This window comes from Schistocerca piceifrons, chromosome 4 (assembly GCF_021461385.2).
Source record: "Schistocerca piceifrons isolate TAMUIC-IGC-003096 chromosome 4, iqSchPice1.1, whole genome shotgun sequence".
NCBI lineage: Eukaryota > Metazoa > Arthropoda > Insecta > Orthoptera > Acrididae > Schistocerca > Schistocerca piceifrons.
In genome coordinates this window covers 418,437,184-418,459,782 of record NC_060141.1, presented here as the reverse complement: position 1 = coordinate 418,459,782, position 22,599 = coordinate 418,437,184, and the positions used below count along the sequence as shown (strand labels likewise).

General features: G+C 39.9%; 1 protein-coding gene across 1 annotated transcript in view; it reads right to left on the bottom strand.

Moving 5' to 3' along the window:
* LOC124794830 (paraplegin) overlaps positions 1–22,373 on the bottom strand; it is an 87,054-nt gene extending 64,681 nt beyond the window's left edge. The window contains exons 1-4 of the mRNA XM_047258495.1: positions 22,003–22,373; positions 21,658–21,924; positions 19,501–19,638; positions 19,047–19,280 (exon numbers count right to left, since the gene is read on the bottom strand). Of these exons, the coding sequence (XP_047114451.1) occupies positions 19,047–19,280; positions 19,501–19,638; positions 21,658–21,924; positions 22,003–22,158 (795 nt within the window). The 5' untranslated portion in view covers positions 22,159–22,373. The remainder of the gene's footprint in view (positions 1–19,046; positions 19,281–19,500; positions 19,639–21,657; positions 21,925–22,002) is intronic.
* Between the last annotated feature and the right edge of the window lie 226 nt (positions 22,374–22,599).

Below are 22,599 nucleotides of genomic sequence, written 5' to 3'. Positions count from 1 at the left end.
CTTGCTCAACAAATGTTATGTATTGGTAGTAGAATTAAGCAAACTGCGAAACCTAATGAGTACATGCACAAAATTACACCTATGTGATCATATTGGCTGCTCTGCCATTTGTGACAGCAGCTGTTATGTTTGCCAATGTTTCTTTTCCAAATAATTCTAGAAATTGACAGCAAAAAGCAGCACCAGTCATGGGACAGGAAGCAATATCGTTCTCATACAAAATGAGTCCAGTTTTTGAGCAATAGATGGCTCACACGCTGAGCAAATCGCAGCCAAACCTATACTTGGGATGGTCTTCTTAACACAAAGTGGTGGCTTGTGCTATGCTCAGACTTGGGTCTCCAAAGCGTTTAATGTGGAGGGTCCTCTCACTGAAGGAGGAAACCATTCATCAATGGGAAGTGCCCTGCTCTAGGTTTGCTATGAGTCACTTCATTACATCTCTTTTCTTGGAAAGAAATACACCATAGCCAGGTTGTTGATCTGATAGACTGCAATGTGTTAAAGAGTCGTTGCCAGTCAATCAGTGTCCCAGCCACTACTTGGCTGCTGTGTATAACAATTCATTTTCCATGATTTGTCACCTGGGTACAGCTATTGAATAACCTGCACAGCCATTAGCAAATTATGAATTTTGGCATCTGATTCCATTCCAGCTACTCAAGTGTCCTCAGTACTGTGTGAAGTGCTGCATCAAACACTGAATTCACTTGGGGCACCCTGAGACCACTGTAAACTCCAGCATTAAGGTGGTTGCCTACAAGAAAACCTAACTGTTAGTAGTAGGTCTCATTCACACTTGCAACCATGTACGTAAAATTGCTCAACCATTTACTCTAGTCTCGTGATCAAGGTGAAAACTGATACCCCAACAAAGCTAACTACCTCGTAAAACAAGAAATCAGTAGTATCTGTATACTCAGTATCACTCAATATGTCATCTCCTCCAAAAGAAACAGTAGGAAAAAACAACAGAGAGACTTCAAGGAGAAAATCAAACACTTTGCCTTTAAGGACACCCATGACATCCAATGATGATGATTCAGCACTTGACATAGCAGTAATACTGAGTGTACCATTTAGCACTGTTGATATTTTTAAAAATATCAGGAATTCGATATATCTATATTTAAAAAAAAAATATCATTATCAGCCTTTGATACACTGAAAAAACAGTATCAATATATCGATTGGTGACTGGAACTTGATAGTAGGAAAAGGAAGAGAAGGAAACGTAGTAGGTGAATATGGAATGGGAGTAAGGAATGAAAGAGGAAGCCGCCTGGTAGAATTTTGCACAGAGCTTAACTTAATCACAGCTAACACTTGGTTCAAGAATCATAAAAGAAGGTTGTATACATGGACCATGGACCTTGCCATTGGTGGGGAGGCTTGCGTGCCTCAGCGATACAGATGGCCGTACCGTAGGTGCAACCACAACGGAGGGGTATCTGTTGAGAGGCCAGACAAACGTGTGCTTCCTGAAGAGGGACAGCAGCCTTTTCAGTAGTTGCAGGGGCAACAGTCTGGATGATTGACTGATCTGACCTTGTAACACTAACCAAAACGGCCTTGCTGTGCTGGTACTGTGAACAGCTGAAAGCAAGGGGAAACTACAGCCATAATTTTTCCTGAGGGCATGCAGCTTTACTGTATGGTTAAATGATGATGGCGTCCTCTTGGGTAAAATATTCTGGAGGTAAAATAGTACCCCATTCGGATCTCCGAGCGGGGACTACTCAAGAGGACGTCGTTATCAGGAGAAAGAAAACTGTCGTTCTACGGATCGGAGCATTGAATGTCAGATCCCTTAATCGGGCAGGAAGGTTAGAAAATTTAAAAAGGGAAATGGATAGGTTTAAGTTAGATATAGTGGGAATCAGTGAAGTTCGGTGGCAGGAGGAACAAGACTTTTGGTCAGGTGAATACAGGGTTATAAATACAAAATCAAATAGGGGTAATGCAGGAGTAAGTATAATAATGAATAAAAAAAATAGGAGAGCGGGTAAGCTACTACAAACAGCATAGTGAACGCATTATTGTGGCCAAGATAGACACGAAGCCCACACCTACTAGAGTAGTACAAGTTTATATGCCAACTAGCTCCGCAGATGATGAAGAAATTGATGAAATGTACGATGATATAAAAGAGATTATTCAGATAGTGAAGGGAGACAAAAATTTAATAGTCATGGGTGACTGGAATTCAAGAGTAGGAAAAGGGAGAGACGGAAACATAGTAGGTGAATATCGATTGGGGTAAGAAATGAAATAGGAAGCCGTCTGGTACAATTTTGCACAGAGCACAACTTAATCATAGCTAACACTTGGTTCAAGAATCATAACAGAAGGTTGTATACCTGGAAGAATCCTGGAGATACTAGAAGGTATCAGATAGATTATATAATGGTAAGACAGAGATTTAGGAACCAGGTTTTAAATTGTAAGACATTTCCAGGGGCAGATGTGGACTCTGACCACAATCTATTGATTATGAACTGTAGATTAAAACTGAAGAAACTGCAAAAAGTTGGGAATTTAAGGAGATGGGACCTGGATAAACTGACTAAACCAGAGGTTATACACAGTTTCAGGGAGAGCATAAGGGAACAATTGACAGAAATGGGGGAAAGAAGTACGGTAGAAGAAGAATGTGTAGCTCTGAGAGATGAAGTAGTGAAGGCAGCAGAGGATGAAGTAGGTAAAAAGACGAGGGCTAGTAGAAATCCTTGGGTAACAGAAGAAAAATTGAATTTAGTTGATGAAAGGAGAAAATATAAAAATGCAGTAAATGAAGCAGGTAAAAAGGAATACAAACGTCTCAAAAATGTAATTGACAGGAAATGCAAAATGGCTAAGCAGGGATGGCTAGAGGACAAATGTAAGGATGTAGAGGCTTACCTCACTGGAGGTACGATTGATACTGCCTACAGGAAAATTAAAGAGACCTTTGGAGAGAAGAGAACCACTTGTATGAATATCAAGAGCTCAGATCGAAACCCAGTTCTAAGCAAAGAAGGGAAAGCAGAAAGGTGGAAGGGAGTATATAGAGGGTCTATACAAGGGCGATGTACTTGAGGACAATATTACGGAAACGGAAGAGGATGTAGATGAAGATGAAATGGGAGATATGATACTGCGTGAAGAGTTTGACAGAGCACTGAAAGACCTGAGTCGAAACAAGGCCCCCGGAGTAGACAACATTCCATTAGAACTACTGACGGCCTTGGGAGAGCCAGTCCTCACAAAACTCTACCATCTGGTGAGCAAGATGTATGAGACAGGCGAAATACCCTCAGACTTTAAGAAGAATATAATAATGCCAATCCCAAAGAAAGCAGGTGTTGACAGATGTGAAAATTACCGAACTATCAGTTTAATAAGTCACAGCTGCAAAATACTAACATGAATTCTTTACAGATGAATGGAAAAACTGGTAGAAGCCGACCTCAGGGAAGATCAGTTTGGATTCCTTAAAATATTGGAACACGTGAAGCAATACTGACCTTACGACTTATCTTAGAAGAAAGATTAAGGAAAGGCAAACCTATGTTTCTAGCATTTGTAGACTGAGAGAAAGCTTTTGACAATGTTGACTCGAATACTCTCTTTCAAATTCTAAAGGAGGCAGGGATAAAATACAGGGAGCGAAAGGCTATTTACAATTTGTACAGAAACCAGACGACAGTTACAAGAGTCGAGGGGCGTGAAAGGTAAGCATTGGTTGGGAAGATAGTGAGACAGGGCTGCAGCCTATCCCCGATGTTATTCAACCTGTATATTGAGCAAGCAGTCAAGGAAACAAAAGAAAAATTCAGAGTAGGAATTAAAATCCATGGAGAAGAAATAAAAACTTTGAGGTTTGCCAATGACATTGTAACTCTGTCAGAGACAGCAAAGGACCTGGAAGAGCAGCTGAACGGAATGGACAGTGTCTTGAAAGGAGGACATAAGATGAACATCAACAAAAGCAAACCGAGGATAATGGAATGTAGTCGAATTAAATTGGGTGATGCTGCGGGAATTAGATTAGGAAATGAGACGCTTAAAGTGGTAAAGGAGTTTTGCTATTTGGGGAGCAAAATAACTGATGGTGGTCGAAGTAGAGAGGATATAAAATGTAGAGTGGCAATGGCAAGGAAAGTGTTTCTGAAGAAGAGAAATTTGTTAACATCGAGTATAGATTTAAGTGTCAGGAAGTTGTTTCTGAAAGTATTTGTATGGAGTGTAGCCATGTATGGAAGTCAAACGTGGACGATAAACAGTTTAGACAAGAAGAAAATAGAAGCTTTCAAAATGTGGTGCTACAGAAGACTGCTGAAGATTAGATGGGTAGATAACATAACTAATGAGGAGGTATTGAACAGATTAGAGAGAAGATAAATTTGTGACACAACTTGACTAGTAGAAAGGATCGGTTGGTAGGGCATACTCTGAGACATCAAGGGATCACCAATTTATTACTGGAGGGCAGTGTGGGGGGTTAAAAATCGTAGAGGGAGACCAAGAGATGAATACACTAAACAGATTCAGAAGGATGTAGGTTGCAGTAGGTACTGGGAGATGAAGAAGCTTGCACAGGACAGAATAGCACAGAGAGCTGTATCAAACCAGTCTCTGGACTGAAGACCACAACAACACATTAATGCAAAAACTTTTGACGTACCGGCCTATAAAAATATCAGCTGCACATTGTAAATGTAGCACTGGTCAAAGTATAGTTTTGTTATTAGATATTCTGCACATCAACAAGCTAGCAGCCTGCTCATCCCCCTCAGAGCAAGAATTGAAAGGAAAATGACGTACGTCCACACTTGGCAATAACCACTTTGTTAGCAACACTAACTGCATACCACTTTGTTAGCAACACTAACTGCATGTGAGTGGCAAATCGGAGGTGTCCACTGTGTCTGCAGTTCAATTACATCAGGTATCAGATTTGCCCAGAACATTTCATGTCGAGTTCCCCGTTTCTTCATTCTTGTAAATGCCAGTGACCCAGCAATTGTAGCAAAATTGCTTGGTGAAGTTAAACGCTGCAGTTTCTGTTGGCAACGGTGAGAGCCAATGACGTCAGCATTTGCCCTCACACATCTCCACCCACCACACAGACCAATCTTGTCATTTAGATTTTTGTTCATCATTTTCAGCAATTGTTTTTGAAGAATGCCGATCTGAAGAAATAGCACACTAGTTGTTATTTCTTCACATTGGAAATCTTGTTATCCTATTCGTATCACCACCCAATCAGTGCAATCAGACTTATTTTGTGCCACTTATACTTGCTTCACACAGTCAAAACGAAAGACTGGATTTGATGAAAGTTCAAAAAAGTAGTAAAACTCCTTCACACAGTGAAAGTAAAATTATGTTATACTACAATTTCAAAAGAAAAATTTCACATATTTATCAAAAGTTGTGAAAAAAATTTTGTAATATCAAATATTGCCATTTCAATATCGACATATCGGTGAAAAAGATATTGCTGATATACATCAATATCTTTTTTAAAAAAAGTATCAATATATCACTATTTTATCAACAGCCCAAGTACCACTTAGTCCTGCTAACCTTCCATGAATAACTGACTTGCCTAACTCACAAACCCGATAGATCCATCCAAAAACCACAAGTCTATATGCCACATCAGGCTGATATTACATATATCTGATTAGATTATTAGGAGTATATCTATGAACACCTTTAATTCCTTATCAGTGTATTACTTCAACATTTACTTCGTTATAACATCTAACAGATATAAGAGTAACAAACCCTCAACTTTAGTATAACCAAAACTTTGCTCTCCTTATGTTACTCATTTACATTAGCTGACATTGGGCATTGAATACGTCAATAGGGAAATATGAAAATTTGAGAGACTCAAAACTGGATTTTTATGTTTCTCGCAAACGGTCACCTTATCGCCTCTGTCATCTGGACATGACCCCTGGTGGACTCAAATTTCCCACTTATTCACAAACTCCTGATGTATACCCATTACTCTCATTACTAGCAGCATAGCACTGGTTTCCATAACAGATCGAGCGTGTTGTGCATCTGCACTGAAAGGCTCATTCGGCTGCCTCACCTAAGCTATACATATGAGATGTCTGTTATTTCAGGTATGTCCGAGCAGGGGCACTATGTCAGTAGTGTGTGGATAAGTTGGAAATTGCAGTCAGTCACGGTAAACGTCCTTACGGCTGAAGCAGCCAAGGTGACAATTCGTGAAAAAATAAATAAATCTGGCTTCAAGACCTGGTCTGGCATAAATTTTCGACTTACCCCATTGGCAGCTGCGGCAGAGAAGGCAAACAGTTCACTTCAGTTAATCGGGAAAATTTTAGGAAAGTGTGGTTCATCTGTAAAGGGGACTGCATATGGGACACTGGTGCACCTATTCTTGAGTATTGCTTCGGTATTTGAGATCTGTGTCAAGTTTGATTAAGGGGGACACTGAGGCAATTCAAAGGTGGGTTGCTAGATTTGTTACCAGTAGGTTCAAACAACTCACGAGTGTTACTGAGATGCTTCAGGAACTCACATGGGAATTATTGAAGGGATGGTTCTTTTTGAGGAATACTACTGAGAAATTTAGAGAACCAGCATTTGAAGCTGACTACAGAACAATTTTACTGCCGTCGAAATACATTTTGCATAAGGACCAGGATACCTCAAACCAGTCTACCAAAACTATCTAAGCTACAGCAAACGCACGTCAAATGTGATTTTCAATATTCTCCCACTTTTTTTGTGCAAACTATTAGTTCTAGAGAAAAAAATGAATATGACCTTTTTTGGTAATAAATGTAGTTTAATTTTGTGTTGTGAAACTTTTTTCTGGAGATTGCAATTTTGAGTTACTCAAGAAAAATGTACAAAAGTGATATTAAATGTATTCTATCTTGGGAACCATTTTGAAAAGTGCATATGTCCATATTAAGTTTTTTGTACAGAAGCAATTATACTATCACCCCTCAAAGTGTGTTCCTTTCCTTCTAACTCAGCCTGTATTTAATCTAACATATCCATTCATCTACTCAACTGAAAATCTCCACAATGCTTTAAGACTTAATACAAAATAATGGTTCTGTTTTGCTATATGTTCTTTGTACTTTGAAATAGTGTTTCTATTTTTGCTATATGTTCTTTACACCTATCAGTTCCTATGCATTATCTTTCTTTACAAAGTATGACAGTTTATATGTGATGTTTTATGAAAGAGAAAGGAACCTATGACCACTGAAGGTGTGCAAATGAAACAAAAACAAAACATTCACATTCAGTTTTTAGTCAAAGACCTCCACAGACCCATGTTCTGAAATATTATATCGTTTCTCTACTAGACAGTGCCACAGGTTACACCACATAACACACACACACACACACACACACACACACACGCATTGTACTAATACAAATAAACCCACCTGATGATGGAGATTTAAACATTTGAAACACTGCATGGAAAAAAATTAAACAGTGACTGATAACAGTAAACTTGCAAGCTAGATGGTCATCTAGACAGTGAACTCATTTTTCTGTGGACATAAATGGAGCACTGGTTTCATGAAACACCGTGTAATGCCTTCTGCACACACTTAGGCAGTTGAAACTTCTCATTGGATTTGGGATGTATGGCTATACTTTTAGGTACAGAAAACCTGCCTTAATGCAGCCAAGTAATACTAGAGAATCAAGTGTTAGAATATAAAGACACCGATGTTTCAAGTTTCCTCTTTTTCCATTTGCATAATGTTCTTACTTCAGTGGCGCCACCCTCCTTCCATTCTTCCTGGAGTTCACAAACACTCATATTCATAATGTCTTTACAACATATAGTATTCTTGGTATAATTCAAGGTGTTATGCAGTTTTTGGATATTCACTGGTGACTGATAACCTGAGAGTACGCATAAATTTCCAATACCACTGTGGGAGGGGTGGGAAGAGTAGTGGCTAGAGCATCCTTCATTTCAGTTCATGATGAGAGGTAGTCAAAATCCTGGCTGATAATGTGATTCAGTTGCTCCAGTCCTGGGTCTTGGGTGGTACTGACTGATGAGGAAAATGATCCTCTGTGACTGGTAGGTGGGACTTGGGAGATGGTGGGTGAATGGAGAGGTAAGGCATGGGAGATCTGTACAATGCTGGGAGGGTAATGATGGTCTGTGAAGGCCTCAGTGAGATCCTTGGTATATTTCGAGAGGGACTGCTAGCCATTACATATGTGATAGCTATGGGTGGCTAGGTTGTTGTAGTTTGTAGGCAATGAATAGCCGTTCTTTCTGTGGATGTAAGGGCAGCTTGATTTGAGGGATTTGCAGAATGATGATGAGGCAAAATTCGAGGTTAAAACATTCTGGAAAGTTAACAAGGACTGATTTGGGGGTAGCCACGATCCAACCCCACTGCCCCCAAATTGCCCCCTGTTAGCTTACTAGAATTTTTAACCCCAAAGCATGCCTCACTATCATTCCCCCAATCCCTCAACATGAAACTAACATTATGTCTGCAGAAAGAACCATAATCCAACATTTACAAATTGTTCCCAATCTTATAATCCTACCTGCTGAAATGGCTCCACCACAGTGGTTTTGAAACGCAAGGATTACCTGGCAGAAGGATTCCACCAGCCATCAGAATCGTCCACCTACCAACTCTGCCATAGCGACCCCATTTCAGATATCCAGCAGGATCTTCATTCTCTCCTCAAGTCCTTAGGCCCCTCCCAGAACCTCTCCCTGGAATCTCTCTCTCTCCTCATTCCTATCACTCCCTGAACTATCTTCTTCATGCTTCCCACAGTCCATAAACCTAACCACTGAGGATAGGTGAAGGTGTTGGTCTATGAGAGCAGAGGTTCTATCCATGGGGCCACAATGTCTGGGCCTCCTTTAAGAGAACTTCTGCTCTCGTAGACCAACACCTTCACCTACATGCATGCTACCCTCCTACATAAAAGGCACCAATCATTTCCTGCACCAACTCTCCACAGTTCCTGCTCCTTTACCAAACAGTGCTCTGCCCATCTCTATTGATGCCACCTCCCTTTACACTAACTTCCATAATTCCCAAGGCCTTGCTGTTACTGAACACTACCTTCCCCAACACCCGTTGGATTCCAAACCTATAACCTCCATCCTAGTCACCATGACCAACAATACCCTCTCCTACAATTACTTCTCCTGTAACAGCATCATCTACAAACAAATCTGGAATACTGCAGTGGGCACCCACATGGCACCATCATACGCCAACCTAGTCATGGACCACCTAGAGGAATCCTTCCTAACCACCCAGCATCCCAAAACCCACTCCTGTTTCAGATTCATTGATGACATCTTCGTGATCTGGATCAAAGGTGAGGACATCCTATCCACATTCCTCCACAATCTCAACATTTTCTTCCATTCATTTCACCTGGTCATCCTCGACCCAACAAGCCACCTTCCTTGACATTTACCTCCACTCAAGATGGCTACACCAGTACCTCTGTTCATATCAAACCAAGAAGTCCTTGCATACAGCCCAGCAATCCATGGCCCTCACATCTGTAGTGACGAGCAGTCCCTCTCAAAATATGTAAGTGATGTCACTGAGGCCTTCACAGACCATAATTATCCTCCAAACCTTGTACAGAAACAGATCTCCTGTGTTTTCTCTCTCCAGTCACCCACCACCTCCGAAAACCCCACTGTCTGGCCACAGAGGGGGAGTCAGCTCAGGACTCAGTAACACCCAAGACCCATGACTGGAGCAACTGCATCACATTCTGCACCAAAGTTTCAACTACATCTCGTCGTGCCCTCAAATGAGAAATGTTCTAACCACTATTCTTCCCACCCCTCCCACAGTGGTATTCCGATGCCCACTGAACCTACACAACATCCTTGCCCATCACTGCTCAACCCCTACTCCCAACTGTTTGCCTCATATCCCTGTATTAGACCTAGATGCAAGGCCTGTCCCACACACCATCCCACCACCACCACTTACTCCGGCCTGCTCATGGGCAACGGTCATGTGATCTACAAGCAAAGCTGCAACTGCTGTGTTGCATTCTATGTGTGCATGACAACCAACCAGCAGTCTGTCTGAATGAATGGCCTCCAATAAACTGTGGCCATGAAACAGCTGGACCATCCAGCACAATGGTCTTCATTTCAATTAGTGCTTTACAGCCTATGCCATCTGGATCCTTCTCACCAACACCAACATTTCTGAATTGCGCAGGTGGGAACTCTCCTCACAATATATCCTACATTCCTGTAACCCTTCTGGCCTCAACCTTCATTAGCCACTGTCTCTCACCCACCACCCCAGTCCCTGTTCCTATTCCAATACTCACAGCCATCTATTCCATCAACACACCACAGGCTGTTTATTTCTCTCCGTTTCCCCCATCCCCCAAAACCCCACCCTCTTGACTGCACCTAGCTGCCATAACCCCCTTCCCAACTTTCCCTTTATGCTCCCATAAACAGCAGTTTACTGTCCCCCACACCTAACATGCTATTCTCCGCCCACCCCATTCAGCCTCCTCCTTACCCCTACCACCCAGACAGTTTCTCCAATCATGCGCATTTGCTCACAGTCTGGTCTCAGCAGCCAGAGATAGTGGTTATGTGTGTGCAGTGTATGTATGTGTGCGTTTTGTCTAATTGAGATGAAGGTCTTGGGGCCAAAAGCTTACTTGTTCAGCAGTCTTTCTGTTGTGCCATGTTCAGTAAACTAAATAAAGAAGCACTAGTGTCATATCTCAATGAGACACTTGAAACTTTTAGCTCAGGCAGGAGCATGTACCGGAAGTATGCCTCAAGATTAAAGGAATAGTTGACCATGCACTGGGTAGGTATGGAACCAGAACAGTTCATATTAGCAGGGACCCTCCATAGTATACAATCAATGAAAAGAAACTTATAAAGAAATAAAATACAATAAGGGTAAAACAAAGCATAGGGCTATAGATGAAGGTATGCTAAATGATACAAGTTTGGTTATCAAGATAGTATTTACGGTAATTCTTACAGATCTATATTGAATTTGCAATGGAGTTACCCCGGCCTTTAACTACAATCTACCACAGATCACTGGAACAAAAAACCATGCCCAGTAGTTGGAAGAAAGCAAAGGTCACACCCATCTACAAGAAGGGCTGTGGAAGTGATCTACAAAACTACCATCCAACATCCTTGGTATACATTTGTTGTATAATCTTAGAACATATTCTGAGCTCAAATGTAGCGAAGTATCTCAAATAGAATGATCTCCAAGTTACCCTGCACGGATTCTGAAAACACAGACACGTGCAATCCAACTAGCACTTTTCTCACATGACATAATGAAAGCCATGGATCAAAGCAGCCAGATAGATGCAGTGTTGCATAATTTCCAAAAATCATTTGACTCAGTACCACATCTATGTCTATTCTCAAAGGTATGATCGTATGGGATATCAGGCAAAAGTCTTGACAAGATTGAGGATTTTTTGGTAGAGAGGGCACCACATGTTATCTTGTCACAGACAAGTATAGAACTAACTTCGGGTGTGCCTCAGTGAAGTGTGAGATCTTTTCTGTTCATGTTGCATATTAACAGCCTACAAAGGAGACTGCACAAAAAACACTTGCATGATTTACCCTAGAATATTACTCATTCTTCCCAAAATCCATATGTGTATGGAACAGACGAAAGCCCTAATAACTGGTATAATGGAATGTACTCTCTGCCATGCACTTCACAATGGTTTGCAGAGTACAGATGTAGCTATATCTTTGATTTTAGGTGAATAGGCATCTTATCACAAAGTACATCATTGACATCTCCAAATCGCATGCAGGATGATCACTTTGATTCTTCCTCGCACATCCTCATTCACATAGTCATCACACAGCAGCAGAGAGCCTTGGGATTTGAATTAATCAACCATGATGAGAGGAGCTCCGGTAATGTGTATAGTTCCAGAAGATGGAATCATTTTGACGTACCTAGTGTTGTGTATGTTTAAATGGAGGCCAATTTTTTGCAGATCATCATTCAAAAGTTAAAATTTCATTTCAAGATCCTTCCTGGCAACCACCCTAAGCATCACATCAGCATATAATACTATCCACAGTACACAATTCTGTAACCCAAGAATTATGGTATCCATTACAGTATCGAAGCCCAATAGAGACAGAGCTGAGGCTTGATGACTGCCAACTGTCACGAGGAAGCTATCAGTCAGTTCTGCAGAGCATTGCATCTGGCTGCTGATAGTGATGTACCACATTTCTCTTTATTGGCTGTTGGCTGTTAAAACTGCCCAGTAACCCCCTCACACACTGGATAGTTGATCAAGAGGCTCCATTTGAGTTACTCAAAAATCTATGGATGTAGAAACAACTGGGACATATCATGTAACCCATAAATTTGCTAACTAGCAACTGTTTCGCCTCTTATGGACACGTAGCACTCAGTCAGGCTTTTTTAAGCATTTTTAAGTACTGTGCTTGTGATCTTCCAAGATCCTGCTCTCTGTGACATTAACATAATAATAATAATAATCATCCTAAGTCTTCGAAACTATGACAGATGAGACACAAAAAAGGTGTATAGGAAGAGTGAAGGTGAGGGTGGCTCTTCATCTGCATGGTTTCCATCTGATGCCCCGAGTCTCATACTACATTGAGGCATACATGAAGCAAAAACTGATAGTGAATGGCGTATGCTGGCGAACAAAACTAAAATAAAAATTGTATTCTACTTCAAACTCTATGAAACCTTCCACTACTCCTACCACAGCATATCATACTTCTGATACCATGAGACTCATTCAGGAATAATGAACATTAAAGAGGTGCTATAAGCTTTTGTATGAATCACCAGTAGCTAAAAACTGAATGGTGACCACCAACTGAATTGTAACTGGTATACACTCTCTCATATTCGTATCTGTTTAAGCAATTCTTGAACCAATTTCTTGTGCAAGACATTTGAAATACCATTTCAGTATTCTGGTAAAATTCTGGAAAACATTCATAAGTTAAATTTTCTGAAACATTCTGTTTTCATAAAAAAGAAGAATGCATCCACAAAGCCTAATTTCTCTTGTTCTTTCTAACTCGATTCCTTGCGTGGTGTAAAAGCAGTAGGGTCACGCTTACTTCCACTAGCTCATGTCCATCTGTTTTGTGACAACAGTGTTGCCCCTTGTCAGCACTAATGGTCTGATAATGTACTGCCCGACACACTGTCAGGCAATAGTGGCCAGTAATGTTGTAGCACATGTGGCTGCAATGCTGCCAGACAACATTGTCAGCATATATGCAATTTTTATGGCCCATGCAAACATGCCTTTCCCAAACAATACAAAAATAATTAAGAACATGCAAGAAGCAAAGTATAAAATCCTTTTCCTGCAGATCACAAATAAATTAGAACAGTAACAAAAATGAAAACCATTGAAATAACTTCTACTATATAAGTAGGTACTTCTACCCTGTTAAATATTTTTACACACTGATTTGCAATATTGTAAATTCATAAGTTTTGACTGTTTTTAGGTAACTTATATATAACTATCAATGAAATTAAGGGCATTTTTGATGTAACTGAGATGACGATCATTTTCATTTATCAGTTACTACAGTAGCTTTGTTTGGGTTGTTCATTTTGTAAATAGTTGCTCTATCCCTGACAATTACGTTCATTTTGTTGTAATGCAACTGACCCATTCCTTATCAACTAAGTTGATTTTTTGGTTACTTTATTGGTGGGGTATTAAGGGAGTAAACAGGAAAGTCATCAGCCCTATGTGCGCGCGTGTGTGTGTGTGTGTGTGTGTGTGGTGTTGTTGTTGTTGACAAAGGCCATTTGCCAAAAGCTTTAAGCGTGAAAATCTTTTTGTTGTGCGTATCTGCGACTCAGCATCTCCACTATATGGTGAGTAGCAACTTTCCTTCTCATAATATTGTTACATTCCATCCTGGATTTTCCATGGTTTGAAAATTGAGGATATGTTAGATGACAATCAATCTGGCTTTAGGAAAGGTGAAGGCACCAGAGAGGCAATTCTGATAATGTGGTTGATAATGGAAGCAAGACCAAAGAAAAATAAAGACATGTTCAGGGGATATGTTGACCTGGAAAAAGCATTCCACAACGTAAAATGGTGCAACAATGTTTGAAATAATGAGGAAAATAGGGGATAGCTATAGGGAGAGATGGCTAATATACAATATTTATGAGAGCCAAAAGCAAATACTAAGAATGGGAGACCAAGAACAATGATGGAAATAAAAGAAAGGGTCAAAACTGGAATTGATACTCAAGGTAAAAGGATATTAATGGTAGGATTCGCTGATGACATCGCTATTTTCAGTGAAAGTGAAGAAGAATTACATGATCTGCTGAATGGAATGTTTAGGCTAATGAGTACAGAACATGTATTGAATGTCAACTGGAAAAAAAAAAAAAAAAAAAAAAAAAAAAAAAAAAAAAAAAAAAAAAAAAAAAAAAAAAAGAAAAGAACACCATGAAAATAATGTGAAGAAATAGAAATGAGAACAGCAAGAAACTTTAACATCAGGATTGATGGTCACAAAGTAGATGATTTTAGGGAATTCTGCAACCTAGGCAGCAAAATAACCAATGGCGGATGGTACAAGGACATCAAAAGCAGACTAGTACTGGCAAAAAGGGCATTCCTGGCCAAGAGAAGTCTACTAGCCCCAAACATAGGAAGAAGAAGAAGAAATTTCTGAGAATGTACGTTTGGAGCACAGCATTGTATGGTAGTGAAACATGGACTGTGGGAAAACTAGAACAGAAGAGATGCGAAGCATCTGGGATGTGGTGCTACACACAGGGGTTAAAAACTAGGTGGACTGATAAAGTAAGGAGTGAGGAGGTTCTGTGCAGAACTGGAGAGGAAAGGAATATGTAGAAAACACTGACACAAAGAATGGATGGGATAACAGGACTTCTGTTAAGACATCAAGGAATAACTTCCATGGTATTAGAGGAAGCTGTAGAGGGTAAAAACCGTGGAGGAAGACAGAGGTTGGAATACCTTCAGCAAATAAATGAGTACGTAGACTGCCTGACTCAAGTAAAGGTATGGCAGATGCAGAGGTAACATAAGATGAAGGATTCCTTCAGGGACGAATGGAAGGAGTAATGCTATGCAGCCACAGTATCACTGATAGTACGGATTTTATTAGAGAGGGCAGTATCCCACCAAATGTTCTTCCATCTTTGAGTGAATAGTGGATTTACATGCACCCATAAAATTGTGCCCAGGACTGTCAAAGTGATGCTGGATGAGCAATCACTTCTGTAGCCAAATAGGTAGCCAGCTTGCTCCTTGGGATACCCACATGATTTGGGTTCTGGAGGAAGACAACTGAATGGGTAGTACAACCAAAGTTTGAGAGAAGATAATGAACAGTAGATTTCACACAGCGACAAGAGTAACATTGATCAATAGCCTGGAGACATCTCATTGAGTCATTATAAATTAAGAGGTTGTAAAGGGAGGATTAAGATGGCCTCTCATCTCAAGATATGTAAGTCCCCTGTCTGGGGGTAAACAGATGTTGCAAATTGTGATCACTGTGGTCATTTGCACTCTTACTGCTATCGCTTCCAATATGGTGTTATGGGGAATCTACTCACTGATGAAATCTGTGTGAAATAGCCTAAGATCCCTCCAGATGCTCTCTGGGAACCTGTGCAAATCCAACAGAAGGAACCAGTACAGTTCCAACAGAAGGCTAGTAATGTTGATGGGTTAAATAATGGTCATCATTGAAATGCATTTCTTGCAGAGCAACACAGATTTCTGAACAGAAAGACATTAGTTGTTACACTTGTGGCATGTGACAACAATATCCATTACAGTTCCACTGTACTATCATGTTAAAGGCATCCTGATTAGGCATGTAGGGACCTAGAGGACAGTTCGTGCTCCAGGTTCACTCTTTTTCACCAGTGGAGATGGAAGAACATCAGCGAACATAGGTTGAGTGTCCCAGGGGAATGGGGGATCCGACATCACTGATGTCACCAGAGTAGCCTTCTCCTGACACTACTACTTTTTCTCCGTAACTACTTCAGAGGCTCGGGAATCTTGCAACAGCTTATTTGCTGTGTGGGTAAGACCTTACAAGGAGCAGGTAGCACTGGGACCCACCGTATGTAGCTCCTTCAGTCACTGGTTGGTGCAAGGCCATGGTACATTTCTGGTGAGAAGGTTCCCTAAAGGGAGTCCTATCACCAGCAGACGCTGGAAGAGGATGCTGCTTTGTCGGCCGGGTGTGGACGTTCACAAAAATGGTGCTGCAGGGGCTACAAAAAGGTGGATGGGGTGGAGAGTGCTGATTATTTCACTATGGGCTAATTGACTTGCATGATCACCAGAGGATGACTTCAAGGGAAAGTTTGGAGTAAGTACTCGAGGCATTGTTGGTGACTGGTTACAGTAGAAGCAAAACTCGATACTGTTGGGACGGGACGTAAGTGATAATGTTTTCCAGGGTTCACAATATGACACGCAACAAGATACCTTAAGTTCCTGGATTTTACATTCCTTAATTAATGTACCACAATTTGGGGATCAGGGAGGCAACATGCCCGTGCAACTGACAAAAAATGCTTGCATGCTAAGTTATAATTAACTGGCCAACCACAGTCTCCACAAAATAGATAGTTCATACACTGGGAGGAAATATGCCAGATGCACTGGAACTTAAGGCATTCCATAAGGGATGGCAATCAGTGGTACAACATGATTTTAACTTCCTCATGAAAATAATACCCCATAAAAGCAAGAGTGACCCTGAGTCAACCCTGTTGTGCCTGGCAGGCCTTGACATGCACAACAAACAAAGAGCATCCCTCACTTTTCAAGTTTTCATGTAATTTCTATCTGTCTGGGGCATTAAGCCCCAGTGAAAAGTTAAATACTGTAACATGTTCAGGCTCTTAATGTGTGTTATATCACAGGTACATGACCAAATTTCTTGCAACAGCACAACACTCAGGACTTGGTAGGAATCCCTGCTTTAAGACAGAACCACTTCGAAGTTTACTTAGGGAAGACATTTCTCCAAATACAATTTTGATAAGACCACAAATTTTGAACACAGAATGACTCTTCCATCTATCTGGGTAAAAACCAGTTGGCTTGATTTTGTTTTCCTCATATGCCATGGCAAGGAGGGAAAGTTCTTTGCATTGTAACAATCTGCACTGAAACATTCAGGTCTGTCTGGAGAGATTGATGGAGTCTTATAGTTACCCAGGCAAAGCAATTACCATCTGGTTTGATGGACATAGCCTCCACAAGGTCAGACATCTACTCCTTTGCATGTGCGGGGAGATAAAATCCTGACATTAATAGTGCAATACCTGTGTAGTGACAGGGCTACCATTGTGGGCACACCTGACAACCCCCATCCTCCCACATGGGTTGGTGCCATGCTGGGTATTGGTCAGTCCTCCATGCATGGGGTGCACTTTTGTAAAAACTGGAGATAGAACTGAGATGTGAAGACTACAAGCAAGTTAACAAAAATAAATTCTGCATATAAATAAAACTGAATAAGGCATAACCAATGTATCATGCACAAGCTAGGTTTTAAATAGGGAATCTGTGCTACAGAACAGGTGAAACAATATACAGTCTGTACATAAGTCTGGGAAAACTTTCAATTATTTATTGCACAAAAACTAAACATTGTACAGACGTCATACATATTGCACTTTGAAGAGAAACTCTGGAAGTTTTTTTTTCTTTTCTTTTTAAACAAGCATTCGATATGTGAACCATGAGTGACTGGGCTGATGTCAATACAGTATTCGAACTATTGCCATACCCGTCCCAGCATGGCATTGTCGACTGTGGCAGTCGCTTCTAGTATTCTCTCTTGGAGCTCTGCTACATCATGTGGTAGAGACGGTACATACACCAGATCAGTAATGTGTTCCCACAGTCCCTGTATAATCAGAGAGTAAGATTGCAGCGCAGGAAAGGACAAAGTACTGCAATGGCCTGGAGACCCTTGTTTGCCACCCACGTCATCACAGAAGAGTTTTGGTGTCCCTGACAGCCATATTAATGTAGAATTATATACTAACTTGATATGAGAGATGAATTCCATATCAGTCAATCAATTAATGATTTCTTTTTCCTTGAAATTGAGGTCTAGGAATGACATGAGACATCAGTACATTCTTTGAAGTGACACACACAATGCTTTTCTCTTTCAGTAATGGGTCTTCTTGCAGTGCATATTTACAATATGTCTACTTATAGAGTGAGCCATGGTAGATGTATGACTTTTGTGGTTGGTGAGTATGTGATTAGTCACATATGAAGGTTTCATCTATAATGGTCTGTGAAATCTGTTTGGAGTCATCGTTGTTATGAAGCCTGTTGCTATTGCTACTGGAGTTCATAATACAGATACCCCTTCCTTTGAGGCATATTTAGAATGAAAAGAGTGGTTTACATATTTCGTTTGATACTGATTCCCTGATAGGTTTGTGTAGTGACAAATGAGAAGTAATAGATTTACTGAAATGACAGGCACATTGGGGAGGAGATGAGATTTGTTAAATATGGTAATTTAATGTTTCTAACATGTAACCACCACTGGAATGTTGCATAGAATTTGAGTTGTAAGGTTTTAGCTGTCTAAAGCTCCATATCCATTTTATTTAATAGTGGTTTTTCGTTGTTCCTGACAGAGCACATGGGTCAGCTTATGAGTCCTGTATGTCTGTCTATTGATGACATATTGGTCTACTGCTGCAACGTAGCTACACTAAAAACACACAGGTACTATCTCTTAGGTCTAGAACAATGACAACTTTTTTCACTTTTCTCTCTTTCTTTCAGTTTCACAATAGCAACAACACTCTTATGGAACAGAAAAACTTTTTTCTCTAAGTGGATATAAGTGTTCGTTATTCTTAGAAACTAATATTACTACTAATAATAAAAGCTATGAAGTGATAGTGAAAGAGTAACAAATTCTGATACAGATTTACACTCACAAAGGCATCCATGCTGATCGGTGGTCTCAGGCTGCGGCTCCGTGAAAGCATGGATAATAAAAGACCAACCACAATGAGGGAGGCAAGTAGCTTTCCAGCAGTGTCAGTGCTCCGTTCGTATATAACAGGGACACCATTGTCTACTGTGATACCTAGCCTCCGCTCTGCCTCACGTAACTTCTCCTCGAACCTGTTGATGTCCACAATATTCATGTGGAATGTCCGATGATCAATCTATAATTTTACATTTCAAACTCATTAACATGAAACCAGAAATGAAATCTACAATGACATACTATGAGTGATAGATATTACAGTGTTAAAAAAGTGAAACTAACAATAGCATTTCCACCACAGAAAAGTCACTCTGAAACAAGTTAGCAACCAAAAGCAGACACCAAAATTGGTTTCTAACTAAAAAGAAATGCTGAAAACAACAAAATTAAAATCTTACTTTTTTCCCTTTAATGATGGCTCCTTCATGCAGCACAATTGTAACAATATCCACATCTGGCCGGACAATGACTTCTTCTACCTCGCCTTTGGCCAGCATATGATGAACAAATTCATTCCATGACACGTATCTTATTACCTGAAATAAATAAAAAGTTTAATAATGATAAACTGTGTGGAAACTGGTTACTAGATATCTAATCTAAATAGGCGTAATGTTGGGGCTGTATCTTTTGGGTACACATACACTATGAAATCATAGTTTGAATACGTGGGATGGAAGTAAAGAAGGTATGTTAGGGAGTTCAATTACCAGGTCAACTGAATCTTCATACTGTAACATAATGACAAAATGGCAAGTGAAGTTATACATGCATAGATGTGAAGAAAATGGAACACTGACAATATTTTTTGTGTATATATTCCTTTTTGGAATGTAGGTTGTGCTTGGAATGTAGTCCAAGGTAGTTAGGTTGAAATGTAACAGTTAAGTTATGGGTTGGCAAAGCCAACAGGAAGTCTCACTTGTGGTGACAATGATCTGTAGTGTAGTCTGCAGTCTACATTAAGTTGAAAGGTGACAGCTTGGTTCTGAGTATGCCGTCCATGTTTTATATTAATGATCTTGCAGACAACATTGATAGTAACCATAAGCTTTTTGCAAGTAATGAAATTCTGTCTGTAAGAAGCTGTGAAAATAGTGTCGAATCTTGATTACGAAAAACACACATCCTATGACTATAATATAAATGAGTCACAGTTGGCTTTAGTTGGCTCATACAAATACTCAGGTGGAACTATTATTTGGTGGGGAGGGGGTGTATGAAATGGAACAGCTAAAGCAGGTGCTGGACTGTGGTTCATTGGTAAAATACTAGGGTAAAGCAAACAGGAGAAACGAAGGAAGGAAGGAAGGAAGGAAGAAAGAAAGAAATCATGCAACCCATTCTAGGATAGGATGTTGCTGAATTTTGTGGGACCCATACCAAATAGGACATAAACTGACAAACTGGACACTGACCAGATACAAAGGAGGGGAAAATGAGTGGTCACAAGTTCATTCACATCGTGGGAGAGAGTCACTAAGATTCTACAAGAAATGAATTGCAAAATCCTGGAAGATAGATACAACCTATCCTGTGTAAACCTGGCCAACTTAAAAAATCTCCAGAACCAACTGTAAATGTTGAATCTAGGAAAATATAATAGGCATTACTCTAATAGGGATCGCAAAGACATTATTTAAAATATAATTCTCTTTCAAAGTTAATCTCTTCTTCTTAATTTCACATGCACTTGTTATGAACCAGTAAGACAAAAACATTGACAAGCACTGGTACAAAAAAAACATCTAAGCAGAGATACGAAAAACACAGTATATTCTAAATGTGAAAGAAGTACTATTATATGTGCTTCAGAATATTGTTAGATGGCAGAAACATACACAGGTGCAGATAGTTTAATGTACATTAAGCATGTTCCTTTTATATATATTTACACAAATATCTCAAATCTACTTGTTCCATGTTGTAACATTTAATCAATCATGCTAATAATCCATGGAACATGAAACTAACTTATTAGCTAACTAATAAACAATGCTTGCAGATGTTGATACTTTAATATTATCTTCATAATAAATATCTGCTTCACAGAAGCCAAAATAGACTTCAATGACTAACCCTCTCTAAATACTCTGTTATGTAACCAACTTTCTAGAAAAGTAGCTTTCTTTTAATAATGTGTTACATAACTTGAAATTTGCCACAGACAGAATGAATTTTTATAGGAACAATTACAGTAAACAGTCCAGAGAGAGAGAAATGGTAGATATACATATCTATGACGAATGAACAAAGAAACATGATGTAAACATTGAAGAAGTTGCACAACTATTGAAAGGAAACTTGCTACACAGACTCTCCTATTTACACAACTGTCATCACGCTAAACTCTGTAGGAAAACATTCATCTGACAGTACAAGATTAATACCTAAATCATTCTGACAAACCACAGCATCATGTTGATGTGAAACACACATATCTACATCATCAAACACAGCTCACAGATGATCATGCCTAGAGGGGCCTTTTAGAGAAGGATTCCTATTGGTCTACAGCTTAATTTACAGACAAAAAAGGTTATACTTTAACAAACCTCAGGCTGGTTGCTGCTTGGAAATAGCAGGGAAACAATTGCTATTAGCATGTATGCAGTCAGCATCCAAAGAAATGCTTTCACAAGTAAAGACGATATCTTGTCGTCTTCTTCATCTTTATCAGGTTTCTTTCCTGGCTGTTGAGACTGTGGTCTTGATGTGTGTAGACATCTGATGAAGTTGTTGTTGGTGCCAAGAGTCTTCGGTTGGGATCTTTGTATAAGCTTGAGAACTGCAGTGTATTCTCTTTTTATTGTTCTCAGCTCCTAGATGACACACACGGACTTTTGCATTTTACTGAGTAAAGTAAATCGAAATATCATACACAAAGCTCTATTACTTACTCGCAGATTTAACGGTATGATATTACCATTAATCGTATTACCCTTCCTGCTGATGTTCCATGCAGATTGAAATGCAGGCCTACTGTTACAGACTTGCCTAACAAAGGCACTTTTTGAAACTGCAGATGCACACAACTTACTTAACAGGAAATTCATTTTTATTCCCACTCTCCTTTTCGAAAAACACGAATTAACAACGCTGAATTGAGTAACTCACATAATTTTTTAAAAAATCTGGTCAGATAATTAGCTAAAAGTTCTCTTGGTCATATTTTGATGTACTGACATCGCTTGCTTGACACAAAACTAAAACATGTAAACAAAGTCACATCGAATCACTTCGCTCCGCCTGTGCAACTCTGTAGTCTGTAGTAAGGTGGCAAAAAATAACGTAACTGATAGAAATAACCGGTTACTGAGAAGTAACGGTTACTGCGATAACCGTTCCTCTGATTCTGGCAGTTATTTCAATAACTGTTTAGTGTCAACAGTGCCTCGCGCCATCTGTTGACCGAAGATCGTACTGCGCATTTGGGGGCGTTCTATAGACCATGGGAATAACTGTGAGACTGCGCGCCATCTGTTGATAAGAACTGT